The sequence below is a fragment of the Microcaecilia unicolor genome, chromosome 10, assembly GCF_901765095.1.
Source record: "Microcaecilia unicolor chromosome 10, aMicUni1.1, whole genome shotgun sequence".
Classification (NCBI taxonomy): Eukaryota; Metazoa; Chordata; class Amphibia; order Gymnophiona; family Siphonopidae; genus Microcaecilia; species Microcaecilia unicolor.
The window spans coordinates 137,013,252-137,028,412 of NC_044040.1; the positions used below are offsets into that span (position 1 = coordinate 137,013,252).

At 43.9% G+C, this 15,161-nt stretch overlaps 1 protein-coding gene across 6 annotated transcripts in view; it reads right to left on the reverse strand.

The window, feature by feature from the left end:
• ANO7 (anoctamin 7) overlaps nucleotides 1–15,161 on the reverse strand; it is a 413,838-nt gene that overhangs the window by 260,400 nt on the left and 138,277 nt on the right. For all 6 annotated transcript variants that reach the window (XM_030215797.1, XM_030215795.1, XM_030215793.1 and 3 more), the window contains 2 exons: nucleotides 11,654–11,711; nucleotides 1,378–1,488 (listed from right to left, as the gene is read on the reverse strand). In XM_030215797.1, the coding sequence (XP_030071657.1) occupies nucleotides 1,378–1,488; nucleotides 11,654–11,711 (169 nt within the window). The remainder of the gene's footprint in view (nucleotides 1–1,377; nucleotides 1,489–11,653; nucleotides 11,712–15,161) is intronic.

The window sequence follows — 15,161 nt, forward strand, 5'->3', positions numbered from 1 at the left end:
ATTTTTCCCCGACTCTACCCAGAGGGCAGAACTACGGTTGGTCAACCTGAGACTTTGACTGATGAGCGTGCCAGATTGATGGAACTTGCATTGGGTAAGAATAAAGATCAATTTTAACACCTATCTCCCTTGTCTGTATCCATTTCTTGGTTACATACTTATTTCTCTTAATACACCTACACAGATAAAATATCCTCTATATCATCCACATAAGCAAGGAAACTCCTACTTATTAACTCACTATGTGGGAGAGCAGATACACAAAGATGCTCTTAGACATTAAGAGTCAGAAAGTGGAGGTCATATTCAAGAGACACACTTTGAGCCTTCTGAAACCCTCTCCTCACCTCTTCTACACCTTTGGGCTCTAGTTTGTGTTTGTCTTAATCTTGCCATGCAATGACAGTCAATCCTTGAAAGCAGATCTTTCAAGAAAAATTGAGAAAGCCTAACAGCTGGACATATAAAATAGAAACTGAGAACCAGGAGACCCAACATTTATCTCCCTATTCACTATACATGGTGAGACCTCAAGCAAGGCACTTGACTTCCCTACACTTGGATTTATTGACTAATCTGAGCTTTTGGGGGCAATGAGACTGTAAACATGAGAATGGTCTTGTATAGCAATGTGGACATTTATAACAAGCAAACTGATCTCATTAGATATTTATGATGTTTCTGTTATATAAATGTTCTACCTTGTGGTTTTATTTATTATTTTGATTTTGCTCAAGGCGAGTTACATTCAAGTATATTAGGTATTTCCCTGTCCCTAGAGAGCTCACAATCAGGGCCGGCTTAACCTATGGACCAGGGAAGACTCTGGTCCAGGGTGATCGCTAAAGAGTGCCAAATGCCCGAGCCTGTGATGTCACCAGCCCAAAGGTTAAGCTTAGCTTTTTAATACTTACTAGAGTTGCACATTAATTGCGGTTAATGCTGCAATAAAATTTTGAATTATGCCTAACTCCCTCCCTGCCCACCCGGCTGCATGTGGTCCAACATCTCCTCCCCACCTCCCCACTCCAAGACTGCTGGTGGATCTCTTCCCTCCCCTTCCCACTCAGTTTTACCTTTTTCCATTTTCAGTAAAATCTTCGGCCCTGCAGCTGTGGCAGCTACACTGAAAAGCTGCCTGCGGCCTGCACCAGGCCTTCCCTCTGTCCCGCTCCCTTGGCCTTCTGACACAACTTCCTGTTTGGGACGGGCAAACTATATATATTGCCATAGCCCAAATTGCACCTTACACTGGGGAGGCTGCTGGGTTGTCCATCTTCCCTCATGTCTCCGAGGCCTGGGCTTTAGCCTAATAGGAGTCAAATACTGGCTCCATGACTAGCAAATGTTATACAACTCTGTAAGTGACTACCGTACATCATGCAGTGGGAATGCAGCTGTGAAGATTTCTTCATTCAACAGTCTGTCTACCCCAACTTCTCCTCGTTTCTGCTGTCCATAGGGGGTGCGGGCCAGAATCTCATACAGCTGCAGAGGAGAGAGGAGAAGCAGACACATGGGTATAGAGGTAAACACAGTTGGGACAAAACATGAAGGGAAGAAAAACATTTGTGTCCTTTCTTCTATGGCCAAGATCACATGACTGCGTCCTAGCCAATACAACAGCACCAGAAATTATTTATATAATTCAGTTTGCAGTTAAAAATTATTTATTAATTTATATATTACCCACCCTAGTTGTAAGAACTCTGGGTGGCCTATACAAAAATATATAGGGACTGATGTGGAAAGGTGTGTGTGTGTGTGTGTGTGTGTGTGTGTGTGTGTGTGTGTGTGTGTGTGTGTGTGTGTGTGTGTGTGTGTGTGTGTGTGTGTGTGATCTTGGTCATATATATATACACACATACACACACAGTGCAATCCGCTTAAGTACAAGGGTCTGAGACCAAAGAAATGCATGCAGTTAACCGTAGTGTGCACTTAACCGTTGTGACCCAAAGAAGCTTGACATCTGATAAACATATGTACAGTACTGTTTATTATATGTACAGTATACAGTCTCCGTTAACTGATGTTAGGCTTACTTGAAGTAATCAATCATAGTCCTCTGTACACTCTTGTGTCTGTGAGTTCCATAGACTACGTCTGCCAGACGGTAAAAACTGTCATAGCACTGACATCCAGTGGCCTCCAGATAGGCCCGCACAGAGTTGAGACTCTCCAGCGCTCTTGCAAAAGTGACAGGAGGTTGTTGAATTTTGTCAGCATGTGCCTCGCTGCCCATTTCATCATAAGTACATAAGTATTGCCATACTGGGAAAGACCAAAGGTCCATCAAGCCCAGCATCCTGTTTCCAACAGTGGTCAAGCCAGGTCACAAATACCTGGCAAGATCCCAAAAATCTACAAAACATTTTATAATGCTTATCCCCAAAATAGTGGATTTTCCCCAAGTCCATTTAATAACAGTCTATGGACTTTTCCTTTAGGAAGCCGTCCAAACCTTTTTAAAACTCCGCTAAGCTAACCATCTTTACCACATTCTCTGGCAACGAATTCCAGAGTTTAATTACACATTGAGTGAAGAAACATTTTCTCCAATTCGTTTTAAATTTACTACATTGTAGCTTCATCACATGCCCCTAGTCCTAGTATTTTTGGAAAGCGTGAACAGATGCTTCACATCTACCCATTCAACTCCACTCATTATTTTATAGACCTCTATCATATCTCCCCTCAGCCGCCTTTTCTCCAAGCTGAAGAGCCCTAGCCGCTTTAGCCTTTCCTCATAGGGAAGTCGTCCCATCCCCTTTATCATTTTCGTCGCCCTTCTCTGTAACTTTTCTAATTCCACTGTATCTTTTTTTGAGATGCGGTGACAAGAATTGAACACAATATTTGAGATGCAGTCGCTGTCACGATCGTGCCCATGTTTCAGGCTCTCAGTCATTTCGCCACCTGGTGGCCAGACCTGGTGGCTGCATTGGATCATCTGTGTGCTGTTTCCCAGGTTCCAGAAGTCAGGCTAGTCCAGTCCGGATCTTCCAGCCTCCCAGATTGTCTTGGGAGTTTTGGAACTTAACAGCACCCTTACCTTGTGAACTCCTTTGTATGTGGCCTTTATTAGCCATCTGGAAGCTTCTGCCTTTGCATCGCCAAAGGTCCAGGTTGGTGTTTGTGCAGTTAGCACTTCTGCCTGGTCTTGCCTTGTTTCTTAGATAGTATCCCTAGTCTGTATTCCTGCCTGTTTGAGACCCTGTACCTTGAACCATGTTTTAGCCAAGCTTGTGTTTGTATTCCTGTTTGAGACCCTGTACCTTAACCCTGTTCTAGCCAAGCTTGTGTTTGTTTCCTGCCTGTTTGAGTCCCTGTATCCTGTACCCTGTCGAGTCAAGTTTGTCTTGATCCACTCCGTCCAGTAAGTCCTACCGGCTGCCTGCACTTAGGGGCTCAACCCCTGGGGAACGGCAGCAAGTGTAGGTGAAGCCTAGTTCCAGTCCAGTGTGTTCCAGTCCGTGTGTTCCGGCTTGCCCAGTGCTGGTTGGGGGGTTTTGCCTGCCGCTGTGGCTCCTCGGCAGTGGCCCAAGGGCTCACAACCCAGTGTTTCCGTGAGAAGCCTGACAGTCGTACCATGGAGCAATACAAAAGGCATTATAAATCCTCATTTTTGTTTTCCATTCCTTTCCATCAACAGTTGCCTCTCGGCATCAGTGCGTTTGTCAGCTGTTTGTAGATCGTAATCAACAGCTACGTTGTGATGAAACTCCTCTTCAGTAACACAGACTGGGATGTCAATAGCCTGTTCATCTGACGCGTTTGCAACAGCTGCATCTGTTTCGTCCCTCTCCACATCCTTAACAAAGCTTGCCTGCTTGTAGCAGTTCACAATGGTTGCCTGTGTAACATGATTCCAAGCTTCTTTCTGCATATATAGGGAATACAACAGTGATAGATTACGAGCCAGTTCAACAGCACGTTTATCCTTGCCAGTCTGATCATCCATAATGCTCATCAGACGACATAGCACAAGAGTTTAATTTTTGTGTACATATTTCTATTTTGAGTTTGTGATTATTTATACATGGCAAGAGTCTATGTGTGTGATAGAAACCAATACTGATTGTTGGTGGAGGACTGATCTGTAGTAATCAGGCTTCTTTAGATTTTATTGTACTCATATTCTAGTGTCCACTGCAATGTTTGTGGTGCTGCTTTTTCTTGGTAGGCCCTTGCTGTGTGACTCATAGAAGTTAGTGCTATTATGGTATGGTAGAATTAATGTATAGGTCCTGAGTGACATTTGTAGTGTTTTGTATTACTTCACAATAGGGTCCTTTTACTAAGCTGTGGTAAAAGGGGGCCAGAGCTAGCATCAGCATGTGGTTTTTGACATGCATTGAAGCCCCCTTTTACCGCAGCGGGTACAAGGCGTTTTTTTTCTCAAGAAGAAATGACCATGTGGTAAGTGAACCACTTACCGCACGGCTAATTCGGTGGGGAAGCACTTACCACCACCCAGGGCCACTGAGGGGGGGGGGGGCAAAATTCCCTAGGCCTGGGCCTCCAAGGGGGGCCCGGTGCCGAGTCGCTCTCTCTCCTGCTCCTGATGGGACCTGGAGTGATCACGTCCCGACAGGAGCAGGAGAGAGAAAACTCCGGCGCCGTGGCCAGGCCCCCCCATGGAGCTGGGGAGGACCCGGAGTAGCACCTCCAACGGTGCTCTTCTGCCCAGCTGAGTGGTTGTTTTTCCTGTCAGGCGCGCAGTTTTGAAACCAAGCATGCCCTGAGAGAAAACGCAGCACAGGGACAGGCAATCAACAGAAGAGCAGCGCTGCAGGAAGACATCTTCTTCTGGCAGGGCCTCAGGATCCCCACCAGACAACAAGGTATTTCAATTGCGGCACTGATCTGGGGAGGGCAGCAGCCACGATGGGGGGGGGGGGGCGGCCACGATCCAGAGGGCCTGGTTCAGTCTCTTGGTGGCTCTGCCACTACCCATCGAGGTTGGTGGTAAGGGCTCCCATACTAACCCAGTTACCGCTGGGTAAGCACCAGCACTACAAAAATATGGCACACACTGGGGGTGGGAATTACCACTGGGCTCCTGCGGTATCCCAGCGATAGTTCTGGATTGGCATGCAGCAAGCCTGTTGCTGCACGCCAACCCTTTAGTAAAAGGGCCCCAATACGCCTTGTACTGGTTTTTGGATTTAGATTACATCTTTCTCAGTATTAACTCAAGTGACATACATTCAGGTACAGTAGGTTGTTGGTATCTTCCTGTCCCTGGAGGGCTTATAGTCTAAGTTTTTATCTGGGGCTGTTATGTTCAAAAGTGCCCCTACTATCCCTTTACTGCAAACATAGGTGTTGCACCATGCACCCTACGGATTTTAACTTGCCCCACTCTACCTTAGCTCAGTCCTCAGTTTTTGGCTTGGTCACCAAATTTAGAATCCTAGTGCTAAATATTAGGGTTAAGCTCCTAACATTATTCCCATGTTTTATATCCACCTAGTTTTTTGGATCCTAAATTTAGGAACCAAGTGAAACTAGGAGCATATATTTAGGAAGTCAGCTCTAGAACACTTTCAAGAGGCTAATTCAGGAGCCTAACTCTCAAAGCTAAGAGACTAAATGCTTTGAATAATGCCCTCATAATTTATTTATTTATTTAGATTTTGCTCACACCTTTTTCAGTAGTAGCTCAAGGTGAGTTACATTCAGGTACACTGGATATTTCTCCGTCCCAGGAGGGCTCACAATCTAAGTTTGTATCTGAGGCAAGGGAGGGTTAAGTGACTTGCCCAAGATCACAAGGAGCAGCAGCAGGATTTCAACCGGCCACCTCTGGATTGCAAGATCGGTGCTCTAACCACTAGGCCACTCCTCCGCTCCACAATGAGCTACATAAAAAATAGGTCTTTTTACTAAGATGTGGCAAAAAGTGGCCTTAGTGAGCTCTTATGTGGATTTTTTCCCTATGCGCTAAGGCCATTTTTACTGAAGCCGTAAAAATAGCCTTTTTCTATTTTTTGAATTACATGGCCATGTGCTAATGTTGCCAATAGCATGCGACCATTTTAAAATATTAGCGTGTGTTCACTTTCTGCCACCCATTTGGTAGGTGATAAGGGCTTATGCGCTATCCCTGTGCTAACAAAACAGTCACAACAAGAACAACGGAAAAAAGGAGGGAGACCAGCAGATAATGTAAAAATTTGCACTTTATTGAACATCCAGGACCCGACACGAGTCCAAGCAAGTTCGGAGGTGCTTTCTTAGACAGTTTTTAAGGGTTAATCCTTGATTCAAACATTGAATATACCAGCACCTTTATAGCTTCAACTATACACATCCAATTCAAGTGGCTCCTGAGGAAGACCCTTTGTGGGCCGAAACACGGCTCGTGTCGAGTCCTGGATGTTCAATAAAGTGCAAGTTTTTACATCATCTGCTGGTCCCTCTCCTTTTTTCTGTCACCCTTGTAGTGACTGTTTTGTTTTCACGGCTACATGGGTTGCTGTTCTTCAGTTTTCTGGTTCTATCCCTGTGCTAACAGTTAGCATGCAGCAATGTAGATGCACTTACTAATTAGCACAGGAAAACCTACTTTCCACCTCTCAGACACACCCACTCAAAAACAAAATAAGAAGTATTTTATAGTGTGCGCACATTTGGCATTTACAGCAGGATGCCTGAGTGCGTCCTTTTTAAAAAAAAAAAATGTTATTTATAACCATTTAAATTATTACAAGCGATAAAACAACTTGCTGGAAATACAGAGAAAGTAATATATAAGAATTATTTCAATCAGGTAATTCTATTCTCTTCCTTAGACCACTAAATAGGGAGAGTGAAACAAGACAAGGAGATCAATTAAACAGTAAACAGAAAAAAAAAGTGGTATTAACCTGATTATCCCCAGATATTACTCGTCTAATTCATTATTCCACATTGATCATCTGGTTGGCTTCTTCAAGGCCAATACGGTATATAGTCAAATCATTTCATTGAAAATGTACTTGTTGTCCAATATTAGTTAGAAATAATACATCTGATTACATTCTCTCTCTTTTAAAAACCAGAAGTTATTTAACAATACATATACTTAAGTCTCTAATTCAAATCCCACTGATTAAAGTAATCCCAGTTTTCACAGGCTTCACTCCTTTTAAAGTAATAATTGAGGAAATATTTCTGAGGAAAACTTTAGGAGTCATACCTGGAACTCTGGGAAAAACAATAATCTCGATATTAATCATCTATAATAATATTCATTTTATTATTCAGAAGGAATGGATCCTGTGCAGAAGGAATGGATCCTCAGAAGCTTAGCTGAAATTGGGTGGCGGAGCAGTTGGGGGGAAGAGGGGGTGGTGGTTGGGAGGCGAGGATAGGGGAGGGCAGACTTATACGGTCTGTACCAGAGCCGGTGATGGGAGGCGGGACTGGTGGTTGGGAGGCGAGAAATACTGCTGGGCAGACTTATATGGTCTGTGCCCTGAAAAGGACAGGTACAAATTCAAGGTAAGGTATACACATATGAGTTTGTCATGGGCAGACTGGATGGACCATGCAGGTCTTTATCTGCCGTCATCTACTATGTTACTATGTTACTATTATCATTTTCAAAATCATAACCACTTCTTGCTCGTGTAGAATCATTTGTTATATCAATTTTTCACTCTCAAAGGGTTCAGTTAAATTGTCCATGTAACTCTCTAATAAAATTATATCTGAAACAAAATTATTTACTGCCAACCGTTAGGTCCCGAAGCACCTTCCAGATGGTATTCAATGTAACCTCCACGGGAGTCAAAAACTCCAAGTTGATTTCTCTTAGGTGTTTAGCAGTGGTTCCGCCGATTCGGGTTCTGCTGTAAACGTCCTCCATTTTAGCATATGCCTCTACCTCACTCCTCCACTCCTTTGGACATGGTGGTTGAATAATTTGGGAGCGATGGAGTTGTTTTTTCCAGGTCCAAGAGTGTCGACGCTCCTTCACCAGCACTAATCAAAGGACTCGCCAACCCTTTCATCTGTGGGCAGTTCGTCGCGCAGCAGTCCCACACTTGCTGCTCAGGGGACAAAACGCTGGCCATCGGCGGCTGACCGCCGGTTGTCCCCTTCCTCTCAGTTAAGGTAACTGCAATTGCAGAGAGGAAATTTACGTAAAGAATACAAAACTTCAGAGGGCAGCTGGGCCGTTGGGCATATGAACTTCAGATCGCCATCTTACCACTCTCCCAAGAGTGCGTCCTTTGGTGTGCCATTTTAAGCTTTGTTGGACATGTGTTAGAAAATAACACAGCTTAGGAAAAATAGCCCCTAAGCTCCCTCATTCATGAGGAAATATACTTTTTTTTCAAGCTTTTCTTACTTAGGAACTCTCAACAAGTGTAGAGAAACACATAAAGAATAGTCCCTAGTCCTAGGAGCTTGAAATCAAATTAAGACAAACAAAAAAGATGCACAACAAGAAGCAGAAGGTTTTTTTGAGCTAAGGCAGAAAGACATCTGATCTTCATAAAGAGCCAATTAATCTAATTAAATGATGAAACTATAAGAAATCAGAACTCTACCTCCAAAACAGTGTATAAAAAGAGCAGAGATTGGGGAGGAAGAGGGATTTCAAGTAAAGACATTCTGAGCAGAAGTCTCTGTTAACTGTCATAATTAAATTTGCAATCGTGCCTCCACAAACATAGTAAGTGAAAGAAATATCAACTTCACCCCAATCATTTCTACAAAAAGGTTCTTTTGATCACCATACAAGTATAACATGGACAAGCTTCCTTTAAACTAAAAGTAAGAGAAACTCTTGAAAACACACACTCAGTACCTTTGTGGAATCAGATCTTAAACCCCAGATGCAAAAAACTTCACAACATAATGTAAATACCATGGGACACTTCCATAGACACACTGATGGATAAGGGACAGGATTTTAAACTGAATTCTAAATCTCACAGGCAACCAGTGTAGCTGTTTTAACATGGGGGTAATATGGTCCTACTTCGAAACACCCACAATCTGTAATGCCTTAACCCTAACACTGGACACCTCGAAATAAAGGGAATTACAGTAATCCACCTTCGACAAAACCATACTCTGTACAACACATCGGAAGTCAGATAAAAGCCAACATCAGATTTAATCGCTATAACAAACACAACATATGAAAGGACTCTTGTACCACATTTCCAATCTGCGACTGCATTGTAAGCTGGGCATCCAACAACCTCATCTCCGTTCTAACAGGAACATCTGACTCACCCACCCGTACCATCTGCGGCCATCTCTCATCCACCACTCTTCCCACAATCATGATTTCAGTTTTCTGCACATTCAGATCAAGCTTATTCACAGCCATCCACTCACATTACCCTTATATAAGTTGATATTTTATTTATTTTAGTTACATTTGTACCCCGCGCTTTCCCACTCATGGCAGGCTCAATGCGGCTTACATATACAGGTACTTATTTGTACCTGGGGCAATGGAGGGTTAAGTGACTTGCCCAGAGTCACAAGGAGCTGTGCCTGAAGTGGGAATTGAACTTAGTTCCTCAGTTCCCCAGGACCAGAGTCCACCACCCTAACCACTAGGCCACTCCTCCACTCCCAAGATACTATCAGGAAAAAAACTGAACATCATCTGCATATAGGTGGTACTCAACCCCCAACTGCTCAAACTCTCAACACAAGGGGGATATATAGATATTAAATAAAAGGGCAGATAAAGCTGAACCCTATGGGATCCCTCTCAGAACCTAAATAGATTCCGAGAGCTTCCACCCCACTCTGAACCCGTATAACATGGTCACACAAATAGGAGGCAAACCACTCACATATTTTATCACCCACTTCCAGCTGCCTCAACCTAAACAACACAGTGACATCAATTGAATCAAATACAGAGAAAATATCCAAGGATATCAAACAGAAACTTTGATTTCTATCCAATCACTGTCTCATTTCATCCACTGTTGATATCAACAGCATCTTTACTCCTTGAGCTCTCATAAAACCATAATGAAAATGGTGCCTTCGCAGTATTGTTAGGACATGTTGAGCTCCCCACATCCCATATCTCTTCGTGTTTGTGAATAGACTTTTTTAAAAAACCTGTCCATGCTTGTAGGCTGCTTTAATGGCATCCTATTCAGGGCTACAAATCTCTTGTACTGTTAGAATTTGGAAATACTAATTACATTTCTGGAGATATCAGGCTAAGGGTATGTACACAGAGCAGAGGCATAGTTACGATTGAGAGAGCCTGGCAAAATGCCCATCATTGGTAGGGCCTCCTGTGGTTGAACCCTCCCCTCCCCAAAAGTCTACTATCCTTCCCTTTCTCTGTCCCCCCCATATGGGTCCACTGTCACCCCAATCCCAAAGTCCTTGAAATGCATGGCAGGTCACTGGCAGAAGCAATGTTGGCCCTACCAGGGCCTTTCCTTTGCCATGTCACACTCACAAGAAGTTACATCAGAGAAGTAGACACAACAGAGGCCCTGATGGGGCCTGACAGAAGCAGCCGTTTCCATCACTGCCTCTGCCAGGGACCCAGCACATGTTTGAAGACCATGGGGAAGGAGGCGCATTTAGAGAGACGCTGAACTTAAATGGGGGAGGGGTTAGAGAGACACCAAACCTGTGCAGGGTGGTGGGGGAGGGGGAATTAGAGAGAGGACTGGCCGGTGTGTGGGTGGAGGTCTGTTAGTGAGATGCAGGACCTGTATGGAGTGGGAAAGGGAATAGATGCTGGAGCTGGAGGAGAGGAAAGTAGATGGAAGATGGAGACCTTTAGCAATGGAGAGAAGGATGAGATGGGGTGAGACCCTGGACCTGGACTGGGGGAAGCAGAGGTAAGAGAGAGAGAAGGGGGGCATAGGAGGTAGAGTATAGGGGAGTGGGAAGAGGCCACTAGATCACCAAGGCTGCAAAGTAGGCCTGGGAGAGGAAGGGAGGGGACAAGCTACTTATGGATGAGACGGAGAGAAGAGGGCAAGCTGCACATGGATGGGAGGGAAGGGAGAGGAGAGGGGGACATGCTGTACATGGAGGGGAGGGAAGGGAAGGGAAATGGGGGAAATGCAGTACATGGATAGAAGGGGATGGAGAGAAGAGGGTGACATACTGCTCATGGATGTTTGCTTTTTTGGAAATGTACATATTTTCTAATTTTGTATTTAGCCTACAGAAGAAAAGCATTTCTGTTACTTTTACCAGTATTTTTACTGCTTATAGAATCTGGCATTCTTGAGGGATCAAGGTTACTGTGCAGCGGGGGCAGGGGTGGAGCTAGGGGCAAGGCCAGAGGCTGGATGGGGACTGCGGCATTTTATTTTTTGTGTCCTCTTTTTTTGTCTCCGCAAATATGGCGACCCTAGGCAAGTGGGTATAAACACATAAAAGTAGGCAAATGGAAAGGGCATGCCCAAATTTATGTGGACTGAGCATAGGGGATTCTGGGGGACAGAGCAGCTGTACATTTGCATGCAAGCATTTACATACTACTAGGGAAAACTGTGACAGCCAAGTTGCTAAGGGCATGTAAGTGCCTGTATTGCTTTTATAAAATAAGCAACTTTTTTAGCATTCCACATAGGCACCCTATTATAAATTAAGCCCTATGTGGTAGCAAGTTTATATACAATGATGCACCAATACCTTAGATACTCACTATTTGATGGCGTTGGGTGTTAGTGAAGAATGTATCATGGTTATCACTCCCTAAGAACCTGAAGAAAAACATAAAATAAACTGTGAAGTATTCATCATGCCATTTCCTAGCTCACCCATACAAGACCCTTGCTCCTCATCAGTAGCAAGCAAGCAATTTACAGGGAGCAATTCTGTAAGCCTATTTGTAAAGCAGAGTAAGCTTAATATACAGAAATAGGCATCTATAAAAGTGCCTAGGGGTATATGCACATAAATATACATGCTGCTAATGCATAGTGCATATTTTTATACAGTATTTACATGTACATTCTCAGGAGCAGATGATGGGCGGAGTTGCAGGATACATATGTTTGTTATAAAGTATTCATGTATCAGTTCAAACCTAGGCAGAAAAGTTACAGCTACCTTGGAGTAGGTGTAACTTTGTATGGGAGCAGGGTCAGTGTTGGAGGGGAGGGGGGCAAACAGGGCAGCTGCCCAGAGCCCTACTGCTCAAGAGGGCCCCCACAATCCAGGCATCTCTTTCCCTTCTCCCCACCACAGTCCATCTCCTCCTCCTCCCATCCCAATCTTCTTTAAAAAAAATGTATTTCCCTTCTCAGTGGGGCCCCGACATGGCATCCATTCTCACAAGCTGCCTACGGCTGCCCCTAACCTTTCCCTCTGTGCAACGATCCGCCCTCTTCTGACGCCCCCCCCCCCCCCCCCCCCGTTTCCGCCTGAGTGGATTGCAGCAGAGAGGGAAAGCTTTGGGACAGCTGGAGGCAGCTTGTGAGGATGACTGCCCTGCCGGGGTCCCTCTAAGAAGGGAATTAAAAATTTTAAAGACCACAAAGTGAGGGGAAGGGAGGGACTGTGGTAGGGAGAAAGGGAAGAGATGCCCGGACCACATAGTAGTTATTATTTTCAGTCGGATCCTTCTTTCATTTTCTGAAGGATTTTCTTTTAGGTCTAATAGCTTCCTTCAACTCACTTTTTAACCATGCCAGCTGTCATTTGGCCTTCCTTCCTTCCTCCTTTTTAAATACATCAGTATATCTGACCTGGGCTTCCAGGATGGTATTTTTGAACAGCATTCATGCCTGATGTAAATTTTTTACCTTTGCAGCTGCTCCTCTAAGTTTTTTTTTTTTAAACTGTTCCTCTCATTTTATCATTGTCTCCTTTTTGAAACTTAAATGCTAATACATTGGATTTCCTGTGTGTGCTTACTCCAGAGCTTATATCAAATCTGATCATGTCATGATCACTGTTGTCAAACGGCCCCAGCACCATTATCTCCAGCACCAGATCATGTGTTCCACTAAGGACTAGGTCTAGAATTGTTTCTGTCACGTTCTCAAAGCAGGAACTAGGTTTGTGAGCCCTTGGGCCACTGCCGAGGAGCGGCAGCGGCAGGCAAATCATCCAAGCAGAAAGCAGTGCTGAACACAACAGGCAGGAAACACAGAATATAACTAGAAGAGGCTTTAATAGTAGACAGTAAACATTATCCAGTAGCACATCCAGGCAAAGTCTCTAGACAAGTGGCTAACAAAAGCACTAATCAGGTCCAGGCAAAGTCTCTAGGCAGGCAGCAAACAAGGGTAATCCATAAACTAACCAGAGTCTTTAGGCAGGCAGAAATCAAGAGATGTCCAGGAACAGGCAGGGTCAAAACACACAGACCTTTCAGAGCAGGAACTCGAACAAACCAACAGGAAGACCTTTGATACCAAGGCAAGGCAAGCAAGGCTCACAGAAGCTAATAAGCCCATCAGCAGCTGACCCACAGCTGCAATCATCACCAGCCAAGTAAGGTTGCTGTTCAAGGACAAACCAGCAGAGCAAGTCTGGCAACCCAGAAAATCCGGACCGGACTCACTGAAGTCTGGAACACAGAAGACAGCAGAAAACAGTCCATAGCAGCCACCAGTTCTGGCCACCAGAGGGCAAGGAGAGCACCCACATGGAAAGCAGTCACAAACGTGACAGTTTCCTTTCTTGTTGGTTCCTGAACCAACTGCTCCATAAAACAGTCCTTGATGAAATCAAGGAATTTTACCTCCCTGGCATGCCCTGATGCTACTTTTACTCAGTCAATATCGGAATAATTGAAATCACCCATTGTCATTATGTTCCCCAGTTTGTTAGCCTCCCTAATTTCCGATAATATTTCTACATCTGTCTGTTCATCCTGGTCGGGTAGATGGTAGTACACTCCTATCACTATCCTTTTCCTTCTATCCATTGGGATTCCAAGATGTGTTTTGTGTCCTGCAGAATTTTTAGTCTATTTGATTCAAGGCCCTCCTTAACATATAATGCTACTCCTCCATCAATTCGATCCACCCTATCAATGTGATAAAATTTGTTCCCTGGTATGACAATGTCCCACTGGTTATCCCCTTTCCACCAGGTCTCAGAGATGCCTATTATACCTATCTTGTCATTTAGTGCAATATATTCTAATTCTCCTATCTTATTTCTTAGGCTTCTGGCATTTGCATACAGACATTTTAAATTATGTTTGTTGTTCTTATTTACAATTTGCTCAGCAGTTGACAGTGATAATTTGAAACTTGAAAATCTCTGCTTTTTATTTAAGGTTGAACTGTTTTTATTCAGGATCAAAATAAAATATGTCCAACATCAAGCAACAGGTGGAGTGGAGGAGTGGCCTAGTGGTTAGAGTGGTGGACTTTGGTCCTGGGGAACTGGGTTTTATATTTTATTTATTTATTTATGTTAATTTATATACCGTGTCTTATTGCAGCTGCAAAACAGAACGATTCCCACTGCAGGCACAGGCAGCTCCTTGTGACTCTGGGCAAGTCACTTAACCCTCCATTGCCCCAGGTACAAATAAGTACCTGTATATAATATGTAAGCTGCATTGAGCCTGCAATGAATGAGAAAGCGCGGGGTACAAATGTAATTAAAAAAAAAAACAGTTAAATCAAACAGCTACAAAATAATGAGCAAGCAGAACAAATAATAACCTGGTCTCTATTGCAATCTCGCAATCGGGATGCCCTATCTTCCCTGTTATGGTGATATCTTTGAAAGATATTTTGTTCCAAACCATGCACTTTTGACCAACTGTCGGCCTTCCCCCAGTTTCTAGTTTAAAAGCTGCTCTAACTCCTTTTTTAAATGCTGTTGCCAGCAGCCTGGTTCCACACTGGTTAAGTTGGAACCCATCATTCCGGCATAGGCTTCCCCTTCCATAAAAGTTTGCCCTGTTCCTAACAAATGTAAAACCCTTCTCCCTGCACCATCACCTCGTCCACACATGGAGCCTACGGAGCCCTGCCTGTCTCTTGGGCCCTATGGGTGGAACGGGAAGATGTAATGATGCAATTTGGCAAACTGAAAAGTAGCAAATTGCCTGGACTGGATGGCATTCATCTCAGAGTACTGATAGAACTGAAAAATGAACTTGCAGAATTATTGTTAGTAAATATATAATTTATCTTTAAAGTCAAGCATGGTAACATAAGATTGAAGGGTGGCCAATGTAATGT